We start from the raw sequence: 23732 nt of genomic DNA, 5'->3' as shown, positions 1-23732 counted from the left end.
ACAGCCAAATTAGTTTTTCTCTCATTGTAGTGAATGGCCTCCATAGGCTAGAATGGGGAGACTTTATTTTAATTTATAAAGTCCGCTTAAGTGTCAGATACCTCAAGTTTGGTATCAAATTAATAGTTATAATAAATCCCACAACTTATAATTGTTCGATTTAATATAACTTGTTCAGATAAAGAGTTTTAAACTCTACCTAAAAAGTTGCAACTTTCGTCTTGTAGTGCACTTCCCTGATCGGCCAGCCTCTGCCAGCCTGCCTTGATGAGGTGTGAAATGGCCTGGGCTGAACACAAAGAGATGTGCCTGGGGGAGGAGGAATTTCCCTCAGCAGATGGAGAAGCAGGAAGGGGAGTGGGCTGCCAAACTGGTCTTCAAAGGCAGGGAAGGGCATTTGGAGCAACACAGCACCTCCCTCACATCCTGCAAACCTAGACAATTAGGTGCCACCGATTAAATTAGGAGAGGGGTATGTTTACGACTTTTAGCCACACCAGTGGGTGGGTGCAGCTTGATGTAACCTCCAAAAATCAGTTTCAGTCATGATGGATTTTTGAGGAATATTGCTCCCTGGGATTGATTTTTGCCACACTTCCCAGGAAGTGGTCATCACAGGGGGAAGGACCATGCACCTGACTGGAGAACCAGGACCCCCCTGTTCTTCACCCACGAGCAAGGATAAAACTGGCACACCAGCCCCCACACCTCAGATCCCTACCAGGAAGAACTACAGGAGAAGAAGAACTGCCCTGCTGGACCCCTGACCTGCACCTTGGCACTGTACTCTGGAGGGCTGCACCAGCTGAACACTTGGGCTTCTCCACAAGAAGTACTTTGCCTGGCCTCAACTGGTTCAAGGAGGCACTCCCTGTTTGCTACAGGTGAAAAATTGCTAACCAGAGTCCCCTGCAGCAACACCTGAAGAAACTGACCAGCTGACCAATGTCCAGTGGCCATTTTAGAGTTTGTGGAGTTTTGTACGTTTGTCCCTCTAACCTTTGTTTTTTTAGTGAATTTCTATTGTATTTTAAAATGTATTTTCTAACTATAGCGTCCCTCTAACCTTTGTTGTTTTTAGTGGATTTCCATGTTTTTTTTAATGTATAGTAAGACCCTGCATCTAACTCCCCTCTAACCACTCAACCCCATGCTGTACATAAGCCTTTGGCCAAGCACAGAGCGAGCTGGCCGCTGCCTCTCTGGGTGTGAGAATAGATGTGAGAGGGTGTATCTAGGGTGAGAGTGGCTGTCAGATTGTCTGTCTGGGTGTGAGAGTACGTACATCAGTGTTTTAGTGGGTGCATTAGTGTCTCTGTGGGTCTGTGAGTGGGTGTGTGAGTGTAAGTGGGCGCATAGGTGTTTGGGAGAAATTGATTGAAGGAGAGAAAGTGAGAAGGAAAGAGATAGAGTTTTTAGGCTTTGTTATTTCATATAGTTAGAATTAGATATTTGTGTTCAACTTAAAATAAAAAAATGTACACTGGTTAGGTGGCAGTCCCCAGGGCAATAGGCAGGGGACACGCCCCCCCACCCCACCCCCTACATAACCAATATAAGCCTTGGGGAGGTGGCGGTCCCCGGGGAAGCAGGAGAGGGCCAGGAGCACCCCCTCACCTCCTGCATCTCTACAACAACAAAAAAGTGCCTCTGGGATTCGGCCCACCCAGGGATTTATAATAAGGTAGCAGTGCTTTTTTTTTTGTTTTGTTTTTGATTTTACTGCGGATCCGCTGCAGATCTGATTGTACAATTAAAAAAACATATATGCTTTTTAGCCCTGGGCGGAGGGTACCTTTGGGACCCCACCACCACAGCTAAGGTGTCAAGGTGTTCGTACCCTGACACCCTTTGTATTTTTTAATATTTTTCTCTGGGACCCTGATCTGCCGAGTCCCAAGATGGCTGACAACACTTCTGTTGTTATTATCAGTCAATCAGATCCCTGCACGAGATCAGGAGGGGTCGTGAATCCTTTGCGTTCCAATATATATAAATTTCGATTTTCTTAAATTTCTCAAAAACTAGTGAACGGATTTACACCACATTACAAAAAAAGGCTCTTTCTAGATCAAGAGCTACCTTTCTACCAAATTTGGTGCAATTCTGTCCAATGGTTTTTGCGCAATCACTGTTCAATGTTTCCTATGAGAATTAACACTGGAAAAGCTCTAAACTTATTTTACCCCATTTATCTCAGCCCCACTTGATGGATCACCCTGGAATTTTCAAGACAGCAGCTCAGTGGACTGTCGAATATTTGGGGGAAATTTGGTGAAACTAGGTCCTAACTATAACTACATAGTAGTACATATATATATATATACACACATACACAAATCAGTGTGAGACAGACTTTTTTTAAAATGTTTATGTATATGTTTTCATGTTATTTTTATTGGGGGATGAATAGTCCCCAAACCCCAATTAATATATGCAGTTTTTATTGTTTATTTGTTTTTAGGGAGTATAACGCTAAGCGTAAGCCAAGCTTAGTTTTTTTTTGCAAAAAGATAATTAATTTGAATACGAAGTTTTGGAAACGTAATTTTTGGAAAACAATGTTATGACATGCTACCGACAATAAAAAAAAAAGAGCCTGGCATTGCTTACTGCCCAACAATGGACACTGTCTCTCAGGGATCTCCCTATAATAAAACCTACGGCAACTGACTTGGAGAGAGACAGAGCCTCTGGATCTGGATATTTTTGGAGAAATGATCGAAGCTTGTCTGGGCACGCTCTTCCACATTACATCTACTACACAGATGTAAACATTCACAAAAGCTTTTGTAGGAGTTGCATGTTTTTAATTACAAACACAAGTATACGAACATGGTACTTTCAAGTCCAAAACAGCAGAATTAACAATATCCACTTACTTTGGTAAACTGGAGGAAATAATAAGGATCATCTTCTATAATAAGGAAATCGTATTCTCTTGCAATCTAAAAAGAAAATTGAAAAACAAAAATACTTAATAATGCTAATTAATCTCGAATGCTGTTCTGGTTAGAAATAAACCTATATGTAGATGTATTACATTTAGTGACTGCTAGGTATTGGTAAAGGAGACTTGCTCTAGGAGTTATGCTGCTCAAATGTACCTACATAAGGTACTTATCCAGTGTGGTCCTATGGACTAAATGGCACTGCTTTGGGATGTTGATAATTATCAAATTTTACAACCCCAACATACTCAAATATTTCACACAATGAAAGAATAAGATTTTTGTGACTGATGAGTCAATAAGTGCAAAATGAGTAACTTTAGATAAAACAGGTTGAGCAAGTAAAGGAAAATGTTTGTCACTGAGCATCTGCTTGCAGTGTGCAATGCTATGGATTCTACATACTTCTGTCATGTAGTGTTGGCTCGGACATTTGGAAAATGCTTTTCTTTGAAGAAGGTATTTCTATTCACAGGATGCACTTTACCCTTTGTTTTGCTTTTCACACAGCTGGTGCGAGTACTATGGTGTGTCGGGTAAACACAGTATGGTGCACTGTGAAAAAGAAATGATTTAGTAAAGATGAAATCTGCAAATAGAGGCACATGTTTCTGCAGAGGAGGGTGGGCGCATGGGAATCTACGTCACTACAATCTACGAGCAGGTGCTTGGTAAGTTTTCCCGTTTGTACCATGTATTGCTGTAGATGCACATGCTCTGCATAGACTGTAAAGCAGCACCCTGCTACAAGCGGTGGATACCATGTGGATGATGCAAACGAACTAAGGTCTTTAAAACTGTCGAGCCACCCACTGCTTGCTCTCTGGCTGATATAGCTACATGATAATGCCTGTTAAAAATGTATGGGGTTGACCAGGTAGCTGCTTTGCATATTTCTGCTAGTGGGATATTGCCAAGAAAATCCAAGGCTGATGCCTTTTTGATTGTAGAATATGCCATGGGTTTGGACATTGGGCTATTGGTTGTGTGGCCAGCACAACTAACAGTTTCTCAATTGTCCCCAGTTGGAACCAAACACCCCATTGTAGCACTTGACTCTCACAGGGTAGCGAGGCAGAACAGTTTACGGCCTACTAAAGGGATGTGGTGTGGGCTAGTAATCACCAACCACTGGCATGCAATAACACTTAATAAATGATTGTCCACTCAGTACTTTTTCTTTAGAAATGGAGAAGTACATCCATTACACACACACACTACTAAATACTACGCAGTAATTTATATTGGCAGATGGAACATACCATAGATGACACAGTGTAAACTAAAGGTGACCCCTTAGAGGGTTCACCCAAACATATCAAGTGAATTTCAACAGTCATTCAGTAATAATTATACTACTTTGGCATGAATCATTATCAAAACTATGATACTGATAGATACAAACATATGCAATTTGTGCATTCTTTAATATACTTGGCTTTAGACTGTAATGGTCAGAACCGCCCCGAGAGGGTATCCCAATAAAATTGGCATGGTGAAAAAACATTGTGGTGTGACCATATATTCAGCCCCTAGAGGACATTACCGCATGAAAACAGCATGGTGAATAACATTGCATTGTAACCATACATTCAGCCCCTAGAGTGCATAACCACATGAAAAAGCATTATAGACTAACCATACAATCAGCCCCTAGAGGGCGTAGTGCAGGTGAAGACCCAGAAGATGATCCAAGGAGCAAGAGCACATCGTGCTGAACAATTTTGTCGTGGTCCCATCATCTTAGACCACCACAGAGAAAATATGGACAAAAATGCTTTTTAAATAGAAGGCCCTGCAAGGCAGTATGGGGCGAGTCTCCGAAGAGCAGTGAATATCATAGTACCAGCTCTCCTGCTGAGCCAGAGAGGGTTGCAGTGATTTTATTTTTGTGTTTCTCCTTCTATATGACCTCATGCCACCTGTTCCATCGTTTTGGTAGGGGGTGCCTGGTCCCACCTGGGCACCCTAGAGATTGCCTTAGTTGGAAGGCAGCACGGGTAGCCTACCCCCGGCTGCCCTCGCTGGCTTCCCACTTTGGCAGCACGACTGTGTGCTACCATGGGAGCCGGCAGCCTTTCTGTGTGTCAGCCCGCTCCTGCAGGCAGATGTGAATGGTGGGGACAGCCTCCTACTGCCATTCCGGGGCCCAGGAATGGGACCCTGGGCCCCTTCAGTTTTCCAACAGGGATGCATACTTGTGGTGCTGGTGGTCGAGGATGGGGTCCCAGCCCCTACATTAAGAACCCGCCCAGAGCATGGCATCCCTCCGTGAATTAGGAACACGGGGAGGGTGGCACACACATGTCCTATCCTCCTACATTATGAATGAAGCTTTCTTGCGCTGTCTACCAGGCTCTCGTCTACCCCGGGGGAGACCGATCACACGGAAGCAGAGCCCCATGCGCTCTGTGGGAGGAAATAAGGTCAAAGGCCACCAAACTTTAAAATGCCATAAACTGGGTCCCATTGGGCCGATTGGAGGATCATGGGGTCATTTTACTCCTGATGATGAGCTCTATCCTCCTCAGAGCTATGCAGCCCTCCAAAAGCTGGTCATCCCGGCTCCCTGCACCAGTTCTCCTTTTTGGCTTTGTTTGTGGGTTCAGAAAAGTGCAGGGCTTCTTCCAACTGATCCTCAGGGGAAGTAAAGGGGACCAGCCTCACTGGCCCTTGGGGAGACCCACTTGTCTTGGGGTCAACTGGACAAAGTCCAGCATACTGAGTGGGGGGGCCAGGGAGTTCCTCCTTCCACTTCTCCATGGCAGTCTCAGGATCCAGCAGAGCAGTAGTTGGAAATCCACAAACAAGGGAGTGTCTACCTCTTGTACAAGACTTTATAAAGGGGATAGGAAGGTTCCAAAAGTTAGGCACTCCTGACCAATCCTGGGGTGCCACATCACCTCTTCTTCACTGTCCCAACCCTTCTGAACAGCATGTTTGGACAATTCCAAAATGGCGTCATTAAGGAGCCACTGGTCACATCAGATCCTGTGGTCCCACCTCCACCCTCGCTGACATCACTGCCAGGGACCTGCACACTAGAATTTCAAAGGTGGCCCCCAGGTGGTTTGGCTCCAGTTAAATGGGCACTCTCCTTTGTTCAGTGGGATGGGTAGGCTCATTCCTGGTGCAGTGTGACAGCTGGGTGATTGATACTGCCCCACCCCTTTTCTCCTCAGGAGCAAGGAGAAGTAATGCCAATTGCCTTTTGTCTGGGGGTGGCCTTTGTTCATGCTGCTGGGGAAATGGAACTACTGGGCACAGCAGGGTGATAAAAGGCATGGGCTCTGATCCAGAGTTGAGCCAGGAAAACATGTAAAGTCTGAATGACCCACAAGACCATGGAGTTGTTTGTTTATTTATTGTTTCATTTAATTAAAATCATAACATAGTGATAAAGTGACCAATTCTAGGTTTGCTGAGCAAGTTGTGAGAAAGGAAGACAGTGAGAGCTGTCCTATTTTTGCAAACAATACATCATGGTCATATTGTCTGTTTTGCTAAGGAATATCTTGTTGTGAATGAGTGGAAAGAAGGCTTTGAGAGCAAGGTTAGCAAGGTGCTTCAGGTAGTTTTTGTGGCACCCCTGGTACTGAGGGGCCCACGTTCCTTGTATGGCCTTGTGACTGAGATATGCTTCCCTGCCAGCCACAGAGGGACCCGTGGTGATGGTGACTTGCGTAATTGGGCTGAGGAAAGGCAGGCCCTACAAAATACTTTTGCTGTTGCACCACTGCATAGCACAATGGGTGTTTGCCTTCACCAACACTAGATCTTTCCAGTGACACTTTGTTTGTGACCACTGAGCTTCAAGACATGGCTATAGCAGATGCATATGGATCCTGGCATGGAGTACAATGATGATACAAGAAGCAGTCATGCCCAGGGGCTGCATAAATGTCTTTACTGGGAATTAATGAATGGGGTGAAAAAAGGTAAACACTGCTGGAATGATAACACCCTTTGCGGACTGGAATAGGCTTAGCCTGTGAATGCGTTCGGTACCACCTCTAAGAAGGGTTGGATCTGGTGGGGGTGCCAGTAGAACTAGACTGAAAAGCAGTGTGAGAAAGTAGCCTCTTTCTAGCATAGTTACCCCCACTTTTGACCTGTTTGTGAGTGTGTGTCAGTGTGTTTTTACTGTGTCACTTGGATCCTGCTAGCCAGGACCCCAGTGCTCATAGATAAAAACCTATATGTCAGCCTGTTATGCCTGTCTCACTGGGATCCTACTAGCCAGGACCCCAGTGCTCACAGTTTGGGGCCTTATGTGTATGCCTGTGTAGTGCCTAACTGTGTCACTGAGGCTCTGCTAATCAGAACCTCAGTGCTTATGCTTTCTCTGTTTTTAAATTTGTCACTGTAGGCCAGTGACTACATTTACCAATTTACCAATTTCAATTGGCACACTGGATGGTACCTAGGGCACTGGGGTTCCAGGAGATCCATATGGGCTGCAGCATTTCTTTTGCCACCCATAGGGAGCTCAGACAAACCCTTACAGAGGACTGCCACTGCAGCCTGCGTGAAATAGTGCACACACTATTTCACAGCCATTTTCACTGCACTTAAGTAACTTATAAGTCACCTATATGTCTAACCTTCACTTGCTGAAGGTTAGGTGCAAAGTTACTATGTGTGATGGCACCCTTGCACTAGCAAAGGTGCTCCCACATAGTTCAGGGCCATTTTCCTGGACTTTGTGAGTGCGGGGACACATTACAAGCGTGCACTACATAAAGGTCAATACCTTTATGTAGCTTCACATTGTTAACTCCTAATGTGGCCATGTAACATGTCTACGATCATGGAATTGTCCCCCAATTCCAAATCTGGTATTGGGGAGCCAATTCCACGCATCCTGGGGGCTCCACAATGGACCTCCAGTACTGCCAAACCAGCTCTTTGAGGCTTGCACTGCAGCTACAGCTGCTGCCACCCCACAGACAGGGTTCTGCCCTCCTGGGTTCTGGGCAGCCCAGTTCCAGGAAGGCAGAACCAAGCATTTCCTCTGAGAGCAGGGTGTTACACCCTCTCCCTTTGGAAATAGGTGTTACAGGCTGGGGAGGGGACGCCTCCCCCAGCCTTTTAGAAATGCTTTGAAGGGCACAGATGGTGCCCTCCTTACATAAACCAGTCTACACCGGTTCAGGGACCCCTTCTCCCCTGCTCTGGTGGGAAACTAGACAAAGGAAAGGGGAGTGACCACTCCCCTGTCCATCACCACCCCAAGGGTGGTGCCCAGAGCTCCTCCAGTATGTCTCAGACTTCAGCCATCTTGCTTTGCAAGGTGAGGGGTGTAGGAAAGTACCATCTTGCCTGGCATGTTACCCCCATATTTCACTGTATATATGTTGTTTTAGTTGTATGTGTCACTGGGACCCTGCCAGCCAGGGCCCCAGTGCTCATAAGTGTGCCCTGTATGTGTTACCTGTGTTATGACTAACTGTCTCACTGAGGCTCTGCTATTCGGAACCTCAGTGGTTATGCTCTCTCATTTCTTTCCAAATTGTCACTAACAGGCTAGTGACCAATTTCACCAATTTACATTGGCATACTGGAACACCTTTATAATTCCCTAGTATATGGTACTGAGGTACCCAGGGTATTGGGGTTCCAGGAGATCCCTATGGGCTGCAGCATTTCTTTTGCCACCCATAGGGAGCTCTGACAATTCTTACACAGGCCTGCAACTGCATCATGAGTGAAATAACGTCCACGTTATTTCACAGCCATTTACCACTGCACTTAAGTAACTTATAAGTCACCTATATGTCTAACCTTTACCTGGTAAAGGTTGGGTGCTAAGTTACTTAGTGTGTGGGCACCCTGGCACTAGCCAAGGTGCCCCCACATTGTTCAGGGCAAATTCCCCGGACTTTTTGAGTGCGGGGACACCATTACACGCGTGCACTACACATAGGTCACTACCTATGTGTAGCTTCACAATGGTAACTCCGAACATGGCCATGTAACATGTCTAAGATCATGGAATTGCCCCTCAAATGCCATCCTGGTATGGGGGAGACAATCCCATGATTCCCCGGGTCTCTAGCACAGACCCGGGTACTGCCAAAACTGCCTTTCCTGGGGTTTCACCGCAGCTGCTGCTGCTGCCAACCCCTCAGACAGGTTTCTGCCCTCCTGGGGTCCAGCCAGGCCTGGCCCAGGAGGGCAGAACAAAGGACTTCCTCAGAGAGAGGGTGTTACACCCTCTCCCTTTGGAAAAAGGTGTTAAGGCAGGGGAGGAGTAGCCTCCCCCAGCCTCTGGAAATGCTTTGATGGGCACAGATGGTGCCCATCTCTGCATAAGCCAGTCTGCACCGGTTCAGGGATCCCTCAGCCCTGCTCTGGCGCGAAACTGGACAAAGGAAAGGGGTGTGACCACTCCCCTGACCTGCACCTCCCCTGGGAGGTGCCCAGAGCTCCTCCAGTGTGCTCCAGACCTCTGCCATCTTGGAAACAGAGGTGCTGCTGGCACACTGGACTGCTCTGAGTGGCCAGGGCCAGCAGGTGACGTCAGAGACTCCTTCTGATAGGCTCTTCCAGGTGTTGCTAGCCTATCCTCTCTCCTAGGTAGCCAAACCTCCTTTTCTGGCTATTTAGGGTCTCTGCTTTGGGGTATTCTTTAGATAACGAATGCAAGAGCTCATCAGAGTTCCTCTGCATCTCTCTCTTCACCTTCTGCCAAGGAATCGACTGCTGACCGCGCTGGAAGCCTGCAAAACTGCAACAAAGTAGCTAAGACGACTACTGCAACCTTGTAACGTTGATCCTGCCGCCTTCTCGACTGTTTTCCTGGTGGTGCATGCTGTGGGGGTAGTCTGCCTCCTCTCTGCACTAGAAGCTCCGAAGAAATCTCCCGTGGGTCGACGGAATCTTCCCCCTGCAACCGCAGGCACCAAAGAACTGCATCACCGGTCCTCTGGGTCTCCTCGCAGCACGACGAGCGAGGTCCCTTGAACTCAGCAACTCTGTCCAAGTGACTCCCACAGTCCAGTGACTCTTCAGTCCAAGTTTGGTGGAGGTAAGTCCTTGCCTCCCCACGCTAGACTGCATTGCTGGGAACCGCGTGTTTTGCAGCTACTCCGGCTCCTGTGCACTCTCCGAGCATTTCCTTTGTGCACAGCCAAGCCTGGGTCCCCGGCACTCTAACCTGCATTGCACAACCTCCTGAGTTGTCCTCCGGCGGCATGGGACTCTCTTGTGTAACTTCGGGTGAGCACCGATTCACTCCACTTCGCAGTGCCTGTTCCGGCACTTCTGCAGGTGCTGCTTGCTTCTGAGTGGGCTCTTTGTCTTGCTGGACGCCCCCTCTGTCTCCTCACGCAATTGGTGACATCCTGGTCCCTCCTGGGCCACAGCAGCATCCAAAAACCCTAACCGCGAGCTTTGCAGCTAGCAAGGCTTGTTTGCGGTCTTTCTGGGGGAAAACACTTCTGCACGACTCTTCATGACGTGGGACATCCATCCTCCAAAGGGGAAGTTTCTAGCCCTTGTCGTTCTTGCAGAATCCTCAGCTTCTACCATCCGGTGGCAGCTTCTTTGCACCCACAGCTGGCATTTCCTGGGCATCTGCCCACTCCCGACTTGATCGTGACTTTTGGACTTGGTCCCCTTGTTCCACAGGTACTCTCGTCTGGAAATCAATTGTTGTTGCATTGCTGGTGTTGGTCTTTCCTGCAGAATTCCCCTATCACGACTTCTGTGCTCTTTGGGGAACTCAGGTGCACTTTGCACCCACTTTTCAGGGTCTTGGGGTTGGCTATTTTCCTAACCCTCACTGTTTTCTTACAGTCCCAGCGACCCTCTACGAGGTCACGTAGGTTTGGGGTCCATTCGTGGTTCGCATTCCACTTCTAGAGTATATGGTTTGTGTTGCCCCTATCCCTATGTGCCCCCATTGCAGTCTATTGTGACTATACATTGTTTGCACTGTTTTCTATTGCTATTACTGCATATTTTGGTATTGTGTACATATATCTTCTGTATATTTGCTATCCACATACTGAGGGTACTCACTGAGATACTTTGGCATATTGTCATAAAAATAAAGTACCTTTATTTTTAGTATATCTGTGTATTGTGTTTTCTTATGATATTGTGCAGGTGACACTAGTGGTACTGTAGGAGCTTCACTCGTCTCCTAGTTCAGCCTAAGCTGCTCTGCTAAGCTACCATTTTCTATCAGCCTAAGCTGCTAGACATCCCTATACACTAATAAGGGATACCTGGGCCTGGTGCAAGGTGTAAGTACCCCTTGGTACTCACTACAAGCCAGTCCAGCCTCCTACAAGGGGGCACTCTGGAGGGCTCTAAGTGGCCAGTGCCAGCAGGTGATGTCAGAGACCTCTCCTGATAGGTCTCTACCTGATAAGGTAGCCAATCCCCCTCTCAGGGCTATTTAGGGTCTCTCCTGTGGGTTCTCTTTAGATTCTGCTTGAAAGTTTCCTTCAGGAATCCTCTGCAACAACTTCAGACTCTTCTGACCTCGGATCAACCGCAGCCTGCTCCAAGAAATGCTGTAACTGCAACAAAGTGTCTACAAGAGACACTTTTCTTCAGCAACCTCAGCTCCAAGTCAGCAACTGCAACAGTTTCCATGGTGTGCATGCTCTGGGAACTTCCTGTCTTCATCCTGCACCAGAAGGACTGAAGAAATCTCCTGTGGAGTGACGGAGTCACTCCCTTGCTCCAAGCAGGCACCTTCCAAGGTGATGATCGGTACCCTGGGACTCCTCTTACGGCAACCAGCGTGCTCCTAAGGACACAGAGGGTGGACATCATCGACATAGACAGTCCTGAGGTCCTGCTGATTCAACTTGGAGGGGGTAAGACCTTGCCTTCCCTGAGAACGACGGTACCCCTGTGTATTGTGTCTTCTTCGCCTCCTGAAGCCTATGTGCACTCTCTGCAAAATTCCTTTGTGCACAGCCTGACCCAGGTCTCAAGCACTCCACACTGCGACACTCAACTCGTTGAGTTGTTCTCCGGCGGTGTGGGACCTTCTTTTGTTGTGCTGCATCAACCGCGTTTTGAACCTCCTTTGAACCCGGATCCTGCGGTTTCTGGGGGTGCTAGCTGGCATCCTGAGGGCTCTCTAAAGTGCTGAGAGCCCTTTCTTCCTCCTCACACAGAGTTGAGGCCCCCAGGTCCCTCCTGGGTCCATTCAGCGCCATTTTGATGAAAAACGCACTTTTGCTGTAGCCAAGGCTTGTTGGCGCCTTCCAACACAAAATCTCATCTGCAGCGACCTTCACGCCGTGGGACATCTTTTGCATCACGCAGGAACCTGCTGGCATCTTCCTAGGGTGCATTTCTTCAGTCTTCGACTAACCGGGGACTCTTCTTTTGCACCCTCTTCTGGGTTGGCTGGGGCTCGTGTCCTTTCTGGAACTTCTTTTGACTTCTGGACTTGGTCCCCTTCCTTTGCAGGTCTTCAGGTCCAATAATCCAGCAGTTCTTTGCAGACTTGGTTGGCTGCTGCAAAATCCCAAAAACAAGGTGTAGTGTGTCCTAAGGAAACTTGCAGTACTTTACTCCTTCTTTTCTGGGCTCTGGGGTGGGGTAATTTACTTACCTTTACTGTATTCTTACTCTCCCAGCAATTCTGCACACACTGCACTTGTCTGGGGGGGGGGGGGAGGGGGAATTCAAGATTCACATTCCACTTTTTTAGTATATGGTTTGTGTTGCCCCTAGACCTATTTTCTCCCATTGCATTCTATAGGATTTCCTACTGTTTGCATTGTTCTATGACTATTTACTTGTCTAATTTTGGTGTCTAGTGTATATATTATGTATAATACTTACCTCCAGAAGGAGTATTGTCTTTCAGATATTTTTGGTACTGTGTCACCCAAATAAACACCTTTATTTTTGGTAACACTGATTATTGTCTTTACTTGTGTATAAGTACTGTGTAACTATAAGTGGTATTGCATGATCTTTGCATGTCTCCTAGTTCAGCCTAAGCTGCTCTGCTATAGCTATCTCTATCAGCCTAAACTGCTAGAACACTACTACGTACTCTAACAAGGGATAACTGGACCTGGTGTAAGTACCCAAGGTACCCACTACAAACCAGGCCAGCCTCCTACAAGCTGTGATACTGTGGCTTTGATTTGGGCTAGGCACTGATGCTTACATGTGCACTTAATCAACCAATCATCAAGGCAGGGGAATATGTTTGAATGTCCCTACTCCTTAAGTGGGAGACTACGACTGTTACGCACTTCGTGAAGAACTGCAGAGCGGTGGTGACCCCGAAAGAAAGTTATTTGGCTTGATAATGGTGGCCACGGGGATGTGAAATCTATGGGGTATAACACTGTCATGTAGTCAGTCACCTTGCTAGGGCAGATAGATGACCTCTTGAAGAGTCACCATTTAGAATGTTCAGAAAGGATGTATCGATTGAGAAGCCTGAGGTCGAATATCAGCCTGAGGAAGCAATCCTCCATTGGAATGAGGAGCTAAGAAAGAGAGTAGACTCCCTTGCCCCAGTGGTGGCGGGGGCACTAGTTCTACTGCCCCTTTTGTGGTCTTGCCTTAGATATCAGACGCACTGTTATTTGCAAGACATTCTGCATAATAAAAAGGGCCTGGAGTTCACCCATTGCTTATCATTCATTAGCTTCATTGCCACTCTTATTTGCTGGCTCCCGACTGGTCAGTACATATTGGTGTTGTTTGTTTCTCCATTCCGTAGAGAATAGAACAAGTTCTGATTCCTTCTTTCTGATTAGTGTCCTACTGCTGCTCACGCTAGGATTGAGGTACTATTTTTCTGTCTTTATGATCACCTTTGTTGTTGCTTTTTTCCCATCCCCCCGCATCAGTAGGTGTACCACCACCACCCTATTTACCATCCTATCCCCACCCAGGAACAATACCTATCATAATCACTATACTGTCACCCTACTAGCACCAAATCAATCCATCACCACTTTACCACCAGCACCACTCTACCCTAACTACCACTGCTTTAAACACCAGCACTCTTACCACACTCCATCATCACCCTACCCTAAACATTACCCTACTAACCAGCACCACACTACCCTAACAATCATCACCCAACCCAAACCACTACCACCCAAACCACTACCTTAACACCATGGAAGCCATCATCCTAACCACTACCACCTTAACCAGTTTACCCAACCATAACATCACCACTCTAATTGCTAGACACCCACCACCCTAAGCACCACCAACCTACACTAACCACATCTTACCCTAAACCCCACCTCCGCCCTAACTACTACTACCTTCAGCACCCTCACCAGCTCCATTATCCTATCACCACCACCATAATTACCAGTGCTCTCAACACCACTGCCGCCCTTACCACCACCATCAGCCAGGCCACCATTTTAACAACAACTACCAACCTCACCAGAGCCCCTTCTGCCACCCTGCCCACCACCCTGACTACCCCAATGAACACAACTACCCTAACCAACCACCACCCTCAACACTAGTCACCTCCATCATCCTAACCACCAGTCTAACCACTACCACTGTAACCTTAACTACCACAACCACTCTAACTACCACACCACCCACACCACTACCACCCCAAACCAACACCACCCTAACCACTAAGGCACCCTATCACTACCATGCCCCTACCCTGCCATTATCCTATTACCACCACCCTACCCCTACCATGCTACCAGCCAAACCTCCACCACCCTACCCTAAAACCCCACTACCCACAACACACTAAACACTACTCTACCCCACCCCATCCACCAAAACTCTACCTTAACCACTACCTCCATTCTAACCAGCACCATTAACCCTACCACCATCACTCGCACCATCACTGCCTTCAATTCTATTGTAACCATCGCTACCACCACCATCCTACCGTCACCAGTAATCTAACTAAACACACCCCAACTATCACCACCATCATCACTACCAACCTCACCAACACCCTAACTGCTACCACTACCCTAACCACAAATACCCCCACCCAAAACTCTCACCAGTCTTACCAATACCCTTAACACCATCCACCACCCTACCCTCACCTCCCCTCCCTAATATAACCACCTTTTCACTAAACATGTTTCCCAATTCCTGTAGAAGCACTTCATTTTTACAAACCATCTTCAATTCATCACTTTATTGCTCTTTTCGTGAAATGTTGTGGTCAAGATTGCTGTTGTTTACACGTCATCTGTAGAGATCTATCGATATGTCGGCCTTATCAATGGAAATCAATATTTGAATGCTGAGAAGGATGTTGCTATGAACCGTAGGGTGAGTGCTCGTTTGGCAGGTTAACATTTGCATAAACTTCAAATCTGATTGCCTTATACAATGTAATTGCTGTGCAGTGGGAATAAAAAGCTTACTGTACACTGCATTACATGCATGCTTTTAAAAAAACAACCTACAAATCCAGGCAATCCTGCTTTGAAAACTGGTTGTGTGGCCTTCCTTCCCCTTCTTGTGCTGGTCCCTCCACTGGAGCATAGCCTCATTACTTGTTTCTTTCAACTACTTACTTTTCACACACTCCTTTTTGGGGTTGAGCTCGTGCAATGCTCTGGCCCCTGTTGTAATCTCTCTGTGGGCTTTTAACCACACCCATGAGTTTGGTTGGTTCGTGGGCTTGCCTTAAAAAATTAGCTTGATTTCATTAATGAAAGGCATGCATACGTCATGCCTTTTCCAGTGTTTAGCCCTCCTCGAGCGCACTGGTAAACTACTGAAAACATACGAGGCTCCATGTTTTCCGAATAGCTTCTGCACTATTTCTTTTTCTTTCCTACGTGGCGCGATCCTGCTGGGCAGTAGTCGAGCGATTTGCATGACATCGACCCCATAACATAGATAATTCTACTTTTGCAGGTTACATGAATAATTCTACTTTTGCCGGTTACATGGATAATGGCACTTTTGCCAATACGTTTTACTACGAGCAAACTTCTGTTTTCTTTTCTCTGTCTCCTTGAGGTTCATGGAGACCGTCCACTCGCACATGTGAAACTATTTTCCTTTTTATTATCAGTTTATTTGCAAGAAATGTCCGGTTACGACTTAACAACGTTAATAGCTCCAAGTTGAGCAAGTGTGAGACCCAGTGCATTGAAAATGCTTATTAAATTTTGTCTGCACGGCACGTGCTTGGGTGCTGTGTTTGTGAAGTCTTTTACAAAACAAAACAAAATTCTGAAAAGGTGATTAGAACACGCCCAATACTTACCTGAACTTATCATTCGGGCATGCCATTGTCACTCAAATTTACTTGCTCCTCATTGGCCAGCATGTCATCATCTGCATTTACTTCTGCTCTGCTTTTGCAATCACGTGGAGCTTTGACCATGTACTCCTTCCGGTCACTCACATTGGCTGCTGAGAGTGTTCTTCCACTGACTACTCACTCGCTAGGTACTATTTTTTTCACAATTCTGAACAGTCACTACTCCACCGACAATGCCCAGCCAGTATGGTGACCCCGTGAGCCGCCTCTCTGCCCTAAAGGTACTGTGTGCAACACCCTCCCTCACCTTGCCACTTCGCAGTCCTTGTGTTGGTCGGACCGGAGCGGTCCTAGGGGGTCATGCAGTGTTCCCACCTTGCTGCTGCCCAGTACTTGTGATTGCAGACAGGAGCGGTCCTAGGGGATTGTCAGCGCCCCCACCTTGTTATTTCTTTGTTCTTCTTTCCACATCATCGGTTCCTTCTCATCATTCTGGGTTTCTTCTAATTCACTATGTGGTTTTGATATGCTGGGAGACAAACCAAAGTTTTATTTTCTTTCAGTTTGAGATGCATTAGCGCGTGGGTTGATGGACCACCATGTGAGTGCCTGGATGAATGAGGGGAGGGTTTTTTTATTTTCTTTGAGCAGAGGAATGATAATGGGAGGGCTTCCTTGTGCACTACATTAAAGACAACTTGTGTGAGGAAAGTTTAGCCTAAGGTGGGTGGTGAAGGTTGTGTTGGCTGCTCTCGCTTATGAAAGCATAGAACTGTCATAGTTATACTAATTGCCTAGTGTTATTTCTTCACACCCTCTTTAAGCTTTAACAATACATTGTGACACCTTACTTTTTCATTTCTATGTGGCCCCTGAAGACCCTGAAAATGTGCAACAACAGCTGGGGCGTTTTGTATGCACGTGAGATATCTTAACACCTCCTACAATACCTCTCTTGTGTGCATTCCTGTATGTCAGTTCAATGGTGATTGATTATTTGCACCTTCTGCCTCCAATCAAATTATTAAAGCAACCAACGTTGTCTGCATTACCCAGGACCAACGGAGGAGGCAGTGTGCAACTATAATGAATGCACTGTTGGAATGCAGCTATATCAAAATACAACTGTGTACCCGGAGCCTGACCCTTAATCCAGGGGGCTCTAAGCCCTGTCCTTTTGCAGTCAATCGCTCTGTGTGTATCTTTGCCCCACCCGAGAGCACCTAGGCTTATGTTAATGCATACATTGTAAATGAGATTTTAAACAACATCCGGTTGCATAACGTGAGCTAATTTTCTCAAGATTCCTGTTTTCTTTGGCGGTGATCCATTTAAAAATTTATGGCTCTCAACAGAAGAGTGTTTACACGAGCCCAGAAGCCGGGCTTCCCATTTCTTAAATGCTCTGTGCTGTGAATCTGAAGATCCTTGTTTGATTTCTGACTCTGAAGCAGAACATGCTAGCTCTGTCCAGATGGACAGCCTCACAGTGCGTTGCAGCAGGGGCTATAACACAGTTGGCCTTCTAAAGACCTGCCTTTAATGGGTCCTGATTGGTGCTACATTGTGATGTGTTGAGGTGCAGACATGATGTCATTGCCAGGGCCCTCCCCTGCTGACCAGCTGGTGGAGGGAGGTGAGAAGTGAGTGCAATGTGAGATACTTCCTATTCATCCATTTGAGTCCTGGGCTCATGTCACAGAAACGCGACATGCTTCCTGTGATACTGTAGCAGCAGTGACCCTCAGTTTAAAGTTGTGGCACTACAATGAAAAACAAGTTACTTACCTTTGGTAACGTATTTTCTGGTAGAGACATATTCTAGTTGCAGATTTCTTACCTAAGAATTTCCCCCAGGCATCAGTCTGGATCTAGAAATTATTTTTCAAGCACCTCAGCTGTTAGGTGGCGCCGGTCGACTCTGCATCCGTCATTGGTGTCATGACTGGAAATGACATTATAGGTCGTATGTAGGTGCCACCCTGGCGTGCATGTCAAAATGTGGTCTGAGAAGATGTAACCAATCAAACAGCAGGTTCATGAGTTGGACCTTCAGTTTGAAGCCTGAAATAAAGAACCAGGCATGGCTTCTAATGAGGATACTAGTGTTGAAAATACTGTCAAAAGCACAGATGACCAAAGGTTCTTCAAGAATCAGTGCTGAATTTTACCACGTACACCTGAAGAAATGTGGGAGACAAATCAACTGTTAAAGTCCTGTTCCGATGGCGGAAAAATCTAAAATGGAGCCAGTGCTCATGCTCATTGGCAACTAAGGGTGGAGCTACAGTGCATCCTGCAATTCAAAAGATCTTCTTTGGAGTATAACAACTTGAAAACGTCTGCACCTAACACTACATGGCAGGAATATGCAGTATACATTTATCTAAAGCACCACATGCTATGAACATAGAGTTTAAAGAACAATAATATAATGAGGCCAGTCAATCCTCAACAATCACAGAGCATCAGTTATGATCTGATCTATTAAACCCATTAGCTAATATTATCATGGAGTTTACCCCAAGGCTCAGACTATTCATTGCTCCTGCTGTAAAAATACACACTGCTAGTGACTGAACTAGATGACCTGTATATTACGATGTATGACACCTAGATTTATTTTCAGACAGAATAACCAAATGGATACCCAAACTAGCATATCTAACAGTTGTGTGTTTTCTGATCTTTAAATCGGAAAGGAATAAATATGCAATGGGAAAAGTAAGACTTGTAGTTTCCATTGGGTACCCCTGTCAGCCCTAACTTCATGCCTTGGAGTGTCATGTGATTACATCAGAAATTAAATATAAAGAAACAATAAAATGGGGCAAAACTATCAGAAAAAGATAAAGGAAGTAAGAATATCAGTAGTGAGATTTTGAAACTGCAAAAAAAAGCAGAAATCAAATAATAAGAGTTCAGAGGGATTCCATGGTAAAATTAATTAAATTAAATTAAAAATAAAACTTAGCTGAAGAAACAAGACTACTAAATTAAAAAAAGGTTACGACAAGGCAAGCGTGGGACACTTGCCCATAAAAAGAAATAGAATACATAATATAAAAAACAAAATAATAAGTGACAATACAAATATAACACTGAAAAACTGAAATTAATAATTTGTATATACTGAAATGAATCTGTGTTACAGTCCAAAATTAATAACCTGATATTAGTATCAAAAATATGAATACTTCTGATGCAATCAAATATAAGCATGTCAGGACAATCAGCAAGGGTAGGGCTATGGGAAATATGGATCTGCACTCAGTACTCACTTTAGTCTACACATGGAAATCATTTTTCATTGTCAAGAAACCCATTCCCCAGGTGCATTACAGTAAATGAGATGTAAGAGGGTCAATAATTGTGTTAATGTGGACGTTACTTGTTTTATGTTGCAAAAGCAAAAAAAAACTCCTTTCCCAGGCCAGAAATCTCCTTCCTCTACACAGAAAATAGGAAGGAGTTCTAAGCAATTGCACACATAACTGCACTTTTTATGGCTACCATTTGTGGGGTAAATTTAAGTTGCAAGGAAAGGGAACTTTTTGCAAATGTTTGTGAATACCCCAAGGTTTCCACTTTGTCAGTGTTTACTCCATAACAAACAGCACTCCAATGACGACCACAGGAACTTCAATTTACTCACTCTGTGCCCACACTTACTATTCTGAAAAATCTGACTGTCTTGAGAATGTTCTGCATTTGCACCCTTAGAATAGACGGGGTGGGGGTGTTTGAAGACACTTTCCTCAGTAACTACAGGTGATCTAGTTGCACAAAACCTTTTATGAATCAGTATCTGTCACTATGAACTAGACTGCAAGAAAAGTCCAGAGGACAGAAGAAGAGCACTTGGTTACCTTTGCTAGCCCTCATTCTCCTGGACACTCCAACTGCAGATTTCTCGTATTTAGAATAGCCCCAGGTGCCAGGCAGGATTCAGAGAACTTTAAGCAATGATCCCACACACTCATAACAGGTACCATGTGGCTTTGCGGTGACTCTGTACCGCCCTGGAAGCAACACGGCAAAGTTGCATATTTGTAGCACCCTATGTGCTGACTTCAGTTACTTAATCTTTCTCGCTCTGCATCATAAGATGCAGATCACTTTGAACAAACTGCAGGGGGCAGTGTGCCAAAATTCAGCTTGGAATCTTACTTAGATTTTTAGCACTGAGAAATCTGCAGTTAGAAAAAAGTATGCATCAGAAAGTGTTATTAAGTAACTTGATTTTCTGATGGGTGGTTCTAACCACATATACCTCCTCCTACGGGAGAAACCCAAAAGCAATACCTTCCTAAAGGGCGAGGAACTGGGGAATTGATTCATACTCGCAGTTTTGCAGCACTGAGTAGGCAAAATGGCCCTTCCATCGGACCAGACTGTTTAGGTAGTAGTTTTGCTTGAACATGTGAACCAATACCAACACTGTCATTTAACAAATGTCCAGAACCAATACCTCCCTTACAAAGGCCATTGTTGCAAGCTTGGCACTGGTGGAATGACCACACAAGCCATTAAGCAGACACGTTTTGGCCCAGGCATAGCAGATTTTCATGCAGAGTACATTTTGACAGAGTACTTTGATTTCAATGCCTTTACTTTCTCTGCCCGAGAGAATCTGACAGAAAGCCGATCAGCCACATTATGACCTCTTGTCCGATCAGTGTAAAAGTCCAGGACTGTTGTAGTGTCAAGTCATTAGAGCTTATCCTCCTCTTTTGAAGGGTGAAGATGTGGATAGAGTTACAGAATGGCCAAAGTAAAAAGGTGTCACAACTAATTTGCCTACAAAGAAAGAGGTGTGGGGTGCTGCAGAGAGACACTGAGAGCATCTTCAGTTCACTCAAGCAGCAAGCAGAGGCAATTACAATCAGCAATCCAGTGATTTAAATAGGGAGGATTGATCAGGTAAATGGAGAAAGGCTTGAAGGGCTGAGATATAATCCTTAACTATGCCCACTGTAAAGACTTGCTGGCCCAACGATAAACCAAACATTAACATATCCGAAATGTTTGGCTTGTAGAGGGTTGGTAGGACTATCAGCACATCAGGCAACTCATTTCTCCCAGTGCCCATCATAGATGGACGTTGTTGAAGAGCACTGGACTGCAAGGTAAACATCAACTGCAGCCAGCAGATAAAATGCATTCCAGTGCTGCTGCTCAATCTCCATCCATTGAGGTGTAAGCTGCACCAATTTGGATGCAGGAGTATTCCCTGTTCCTGAGACAAGAGGTCCTTCCTTAGTGGTAGATGGATCAGCAAGCAAACACTAATGCTCAGAATCTCCGAGTACCACACTCTACTGGCCCAGTCTGGAGCAATCAAGGTGACTCAGTCTGGGTTTTCGGATCTCCATCAAACCTTGAGGTAGGAGAGGCAGCAGGGGAACAGGTACAAGAGACCTGTGTCCCATCACAGTCACAGTGGCGCTCCCAGAGATTCCCCTATTTTCCTGGGGCAAAACATATTTTTTTTCTATTTTGAAAAACCTTTTATTGATTTTTGTAACACCCAAACCGTTACCACATAAGGTACAGTATATATAGCACACATAATTTAGTAGTATACCACAAACAAACACCATGCTTCGCATTGACATGACAAGGATACAAATTATCTCTGCTTGCTCCCATCCAGGAGGATATTTGAGTTGCGATTCCAGGGCGTTCATTCAGATACTCCCCTGCGGAATTGTGGATTCCCATGTATGGACCCGATGTGCACGGCTGTAATGTGATGCCTCTAAGGTCAGCCCACCCCTGCCAAAGTTGTTGATATTTTTGGGGGCAGCCTCACACTAGATATATTGGTTGTTCTAGGGCCATGCAGTGATCCATGCTTTTGGCCCACTTTGTGATGGACGGAACCGTCTCTGCCTTCCATTCCTGCACTATGTCTCGTTTAGCTATCACCAGTCCCAGCCACAATAATGCCCTATGATATCTATTTCCTTTCTTACCCTCTGTGATATGCAGTAGGATTAACTTGGGGTCTCCCTGGGAACAGTCCACCCTAGTATCTCACCAAAGGTTCCCAGTACCCGGTTCTAAAAAGTAGTGAGGGTGGGGCAGTGCCAGAAAGTCTGCAGCAAGTCCTCCTTGGGGTGGTTGCACCGCAAACAGTTGCTTGAGGGGGATCATGCCCATCTTGTACAACCGTGTCCGGGGGAGTATATGTGAATTGAATCAGTCAAAACTGAGACACAATCAGTTTGTCAGCTCATCCCGTAGATTTGAGTGTCTGCCCACATCATCAACATGACTTGCGTAGTGGGGATAATTGAGTGAGGCGTACGCCTCCATCAAGTAAGTGTGGGAGGTTAGAGTGTCCCATAATCCACCCCTTTAACATGCATGCCAGATCATCAACTACGATGAACCACCAGTCGTTCACGACAAAAACGTAAGCTGCCTGCAACAGAAAAGTATATCCAGGGTGGCGATTCCGCCATTGAATGTGGGCCTGCAGCACTTCCCCATAGATATCTATGGAACTCCCCGACCTCACAACAGAGTCTGCGGCAAAGCATTAACTTTGACAAAGAAAGAGGGACCAACCGGATATGTATAGTTCTGAGGCTGGTACAGAAGCTTCGGCAGGCATACCATTTTGGAGATAGATGAATGCACCAGAATGGACAGTGGTAAGGTGGATGAATATCTTGTGTCCTTCGTCAACCCATTTAATCAGGGAGTGTAGGAAGAACTTGTATGCGTTGGTTTTGTCCAATGTAATAAACATAATTACAATATTTAAAGCCCTTCATGAGAATCTTCAGCATGGGAGCCCACGGCATGGACTGTGGACAGGGAGCTATGGGGTAGATGGCCGAATTGGCCTCATTCATGCAGAGGCCTGAATAAGTCCCAAAGTCTGTAGGATTTGTAGGGCCCCACACCACCTCCATCCTTAAGGGTGAATGGCCTGCAAGGTCCCTTGCCAAAGAACAAATGTTCTGGACTCAGTGGCCCTCCCGGTGGGGCATCAGGAGGTAGTCTAAATGGAAGAAGGAGCGATGTGCTCCAGAGTAGAAAGTATATCCTCTCTCCGTCGGGTGGTACGCCTTACACAGATCTACCTGTTACATATGGTGCAAAAAGCGAGACTTCAGCGTGGGACTCCTCCAGTGGCAGAGGGCATACTAGATCCAATCTGGGGTAGCAGACACCATTGAAATCTGCACCCCCCCATGAACCACAGAGCCTCAGGCAGGTCCTGGAGGAGAGTGCCCATTCTATTAAAAAAGTCAGCGGTCAAAGGAGAGGGGCATAGATACTGATATTAGAGATTGGGGAGCCTCAGTGTGGCCCACACTGCCACGTACCAGTACAGACTGTCCTGCTATTTTAAACGTATGATCTTTGAATGCGGTGTGCCTTCTGGCTAGTAAACAATTGCTTCATGGAACACGCCCACTGAGATCTTGCTAGCATTGCAGAAGAACTCAGGGTTTTGCTTGCTCAAATGATATATGCTGGCCATGTTGTGGCAAACTATATTTTATATGCTATCTTGGAAACAAAACATTGTTGGCACA

General features: G+C 45.8%; 1 protein-coding gene across 1 annotated transcript in view; it reads right to left on the bottom strand.

Moving 5' to 3' along the window:
* Positions 1-23732, bottom strand: part of AADAT (aminoadipate aminotransferase) — a 378880-nt gene that overhangs the window by 141865 nt on the left and 213283 nt on the right. Inside the window, exon 7 of the mRNA XM_069244307.1 lies at positions 2883-2948. Coding sequence (XP_069100408.1) covers positions 2883-2948 — 66 coding nt within the window. The remainder of the gene's footprint in view (positions 1-2882; positions 2949-23732) is intronic.

Source organism: Pleurodeles waltl, chromosome 1_2, assembly GCF_031143425.1.
Source record: "Pleurodeles waltl isolate 20211129_DDA chromosome 1_2, aPleWal1.hap1.20221129, whole genome shotgun sequence".
NCBI classification, from domain to species: Eukaryota; Metazoa; Chordata; class Amphibia; order Caudata; family Salamandridae; genus Pleurodeles; species Pleurodeles waltl.
Note: the sequence above shows the minus strand (reverse complement) of the source record. Positions and strands in the feature narration are given on the sequence as shown.